At 37.4% G+C, this 3,838-nt stretch overlaps 1 protein-coding gene across 1 annotated transcript in view; it reads right to left on the reverse strand.

Moving 5' to 3' along the window:
• Positions 1 to 3,838, reverse strand: part of LOC105367671 (tyrosine-protein kinase Drl) — a 141,569-nt gene that overhangs the window by 93,513 nt on the left and 44,218 nt on the right. Inside the window, exon 2 of the mRNA XM_011506439.1 lies at positions 958 to 1,085. Coding sequence (XP_011504741.1) covers positions 958 to 1,085 — 128 coding nt within the window. The remainder of the gene's footprint in view (positions 1 to 957; positions 1,086 to 3,838) is intronic.

The following is a 3,838-nucleotide window of genomic DNA, read 5'->3' on the forward strand; positions in this document are numbered from 1 at the left end:
GGGGCCGGGGGGGGGGGGGGGGGGGGGGGGGGAGCGTGCCGTCCTCGACAAAGCAAGCGGAGAGGAGACACGAGCGCGTCTCTGTTTGCTCTCTTCTGCATTGTTGCTTCAAGCTACGTTAATGGAGTCTCGAAGGGAGGGTTGTTCCCGTTCTATGGGTGCCCAACTTTTACCGGTCGCCGGCGTACGTGATTTTTCGCGCCACCGCCTCGCGGCCGCATTAACCGGATTGCGATTGGGCTCAGCCGGGCATTGCTTTCGATTTGTTCTTTCATTTTGTTTTTATTTTTTATCTAGATACGACGAGGCTTCGCATTATTTATTCGTTGCTTATTTCGTTTGATTATGTCAGGGGGATTCCGCGTGGCTAGTGGCTATTTGCTTAAAAATGACGAAACGTTTTTCGGGTTTTTTTTTTTGTTATTTTTTTCGTTTTTTTTTTTCAGTGGTGATACTCGGTGTGACATCCCACGGAGCGAATTGCCCAAAAATTCGAATTTTCGTCAGTGTGAAAATGTGTGTGAAATTGGCTTGCGATTGATGCCGACAAGTTGTTAATAACGTACATTCCAATGCGAATGCAATTTCCCTTTTAAAGTTCTGTTTATCGTTTGCTGAATGCACCGATTGCGATATACATTAATTGCGCTTTATGTAAGTCAAATAAAAAAAAAAAAAAATGCTATGTCGTAGATTTTTTACTACTGCAATGTAAAGTACTTTATTATTTTGTGATGCCGTGGTTGATCGTCTGATAGCGCCTAATAGGTAAAAACTCTTTAGTTGGAGGAAAATCTTTTAATAATTCATCCCCTTCATCATAATAACAATAGTGTTGATAATCAGACTTCTAAGATGTTGGTTAAAACGACCACTGATATTACGGAAATGTTACTTAGCAGTGGTCCTAAAATAAATATGCATTTGTTATAAACATTGACGTATTTAATAAATTACCGGTTTTCCAGCAAGACTTTGCCAGGTGAATTCCAAATCGTCGATGTTAGCCGCAACTGGTACGGTAAAATTCATCGCGTAAGTATTGATGATTCCTTCTCGTACGTAATATAACTCTGCATTCAATCCTGAAAAATACATTAAAGGAAAAATTAGTATTACCAGTCGACGGATGTTGTATCGTATGTGAAATGCGTTGTGCGAGACTTCTCTCTTTTATTTTACGTTATAAATGGTATTGCGAGGGACAGCAAAAAGATTTTCCCACCATGGATTTTTGCACTTTGCCGAGAAACTCGACTTTCTATAATTACGAATACTATTAACATTATTGATATCAGATCCCATTATTGTTATTATTATTGTTATTGTTATCGCTATTATTATTAAAGTTGTTATTGTCATTATTGTCATTATTGTCATTATTTTATTATTATTATCATTATCATTATCATTATCATTATCATTATCATTATCATTATCATTATCATTATCATTATCATTATCATTATCATTATCATTATCATTATCATTATCATTATCATTATCATTATCATTATCATTATCATTATCATTATCATTATCATTATCATTATCATTATCATTATCATTATCATTATCATTATCATTATCATTAGCATTATCATTATCATTATCATTATCATTATCATTATCATTATCATTATTATTATTATTATTATTATTATTATTATTATTATTATTATTATTATTATTCCGTTGTTGTGATTGTTATTATCGTAATCGCAATTATAACGTTCTTTCGCGGTCAGTGAGTAAAAAAGGACGAATGTCACGGTATGATTTTACCGATTTATTTACTTACGCGGGCCTATTATATTAAAAAATAATAATAATAGAAAAAACAAAGTTTTAGAGCACTACGACTACGACAAAGATAGCTTGGACTTGCAAAGAAAAATAAGCGATAATAGCCCAACGTTCCATACCAAGAATCAACGCAGAGAATATTCTGTGACCCGAACGACGGAAATGTTGAAGAGGGTGGGGAGACCATCAGATACGTCGACGGATCGCTGGGGTGCGGTTCTATCAAATGGCACGTCGAGTTAGTTCCTGGGCGAAAGACGAAAGACGTTTGGCTCGAGATAGATAATATAACCAATGCTCGCTCAGGAAGTAGCAGTCGGGAGGATGCGTAGATCATGCCACGTCTCGAGGACGCGAAAAATTGGGACGTCCGGTAAGAATTTTCCTCTCTCGATAACCATAAACTAAAAAGGTGATGGACAAAATGAGAAAATTTAGGGACGAATAGAGCAACGAATACCAACTCGGGCTTCATAATTCGTATTCCATAGTACTTTCTTAAGCTCGTTATAATATCCGGAGTGGCAGTGGTCGTCGACGTTATAGTCAACGACTTACTCGAGTAAGAGCAAAAGTGCATTTACTGGGGAGAAGTTAGTACGGACAAAGGGACGTTCACCAAGTCACCACAGCTAACATTATGTATATTGGTTAGCCTGGGATGGGAAATGGAGTTCCGGGGACGATACTCTAGTCCGTGCTCATTAGTCCTTTGGGCAATTGAAGTTAGCGTGGAAGTAGCCGGTTAGGATAAATTATTGCATTGATATAATCCAACGGCATAGCGATCGTCTCGAAATATGTATCGCGCACTTGCATCGTACGAGCGATGAAAGTTCGAGCGTAGAGGGGCTGGGAGGAAGTCGGAGGAAGACCTCTTAAGGTAGAAAATAGTGTACGAGGGCCATCGCATCCTCGGCTCATCGAAATTGACGGAAAGGAGAATTCGAAAAAATCGTATTGTCGAAACGAAAGGAGAAAGAAAGAAAGAATTAATGCGAAAAGGATAATAATGAAGTTTTATTACGAGTGAGGCTGTTCGTACCGTGAAGTCATTCGTAGACGGGAAATTCAGATTTGTTTTCTTTTCCACTTATCCGACGATGCTGAAGCTTTAGTGGGTATTATGGGAGTTCTGTCGCTCGTCGAATCCAAGTTCACATACGGGAGTGTTACGACTACTAGTCTCCGAAGCCTAAGTGCATTATTATTCCTATGGAAGAATTTACGACTTGAAGAATAAGAATAACGTAAACAATTTACGATAATCATTGATGCGAGTAGTTTCATCGTTACGTCGTTAAATATTAAATGGTGGCAATGGTGCCGACTACTTTAATAACAAATCACACGTAATCGAGTAATTTGGTCATTGCGGATATTTGTCACACATTATTTTGAGAATCCAATTTGTAAATAGTCATGCTCACTACAAGTATTATTTCAAAACAATTGATTTTCCATTTAATGTCATTGAATAATTATTGAGAACCATTCGACGAAGCGATGCATCTCGTTTAATTAAAGCGTAATCGTTGGTCGTCGATATCATTGTAAGGGGATGATAAGCCAGGCAAGCATTTTTTTTTTTATATGTTTAAATAAATTTGACGAATCCTACGCGAGTTTGGCAAAAACGAAAATGCAAGTATTAGCAATCTAGCATAACTCGGCAAATTTTATTCATCCTCGAATATATATATATATATATATATATATATATGTATATGTATATGTATATGTATATGTATATGTATACTTAATAAGAGTGATCTACCTTCGCGCAAACGCATGCAAAATAATTCAAACTAAACTTGAGTCGTGAAAGCGCTGCACGCAAAGAGAATAAAGCACGAGAAGAGAAAGAATAAAGGAAAAAAAAAGAAAAAAAAAAAAAGAAAAATGAGGTATCCCGAGTCCGTAGCTCGCTCCCGCTATATGGAGAGTCGAGCGTTACAGGGAGAAAATTTCGTCAAGGGAAAACTGTGCGAGGAAATTCGCGGGCTTCATTTCGTGTGCACTCGCGCGCCCC

This window comes from Ceratosolen solmsi, unplaced genomic scaffold (genome assembly GCF_000503995.2).
Source record: "Ceratosolen solmsi marchali unplaced genomic scaffold, CerSol_1.0 scaffold7, whole genome shotgun sequence".
NCBI classification, from domain to species: Eukaryota; Metazoa; Arthropoda; class Insecta; order Hymenoptera; family Agaonidae; genus Ceratosolen; species Ceratosolen solmsi.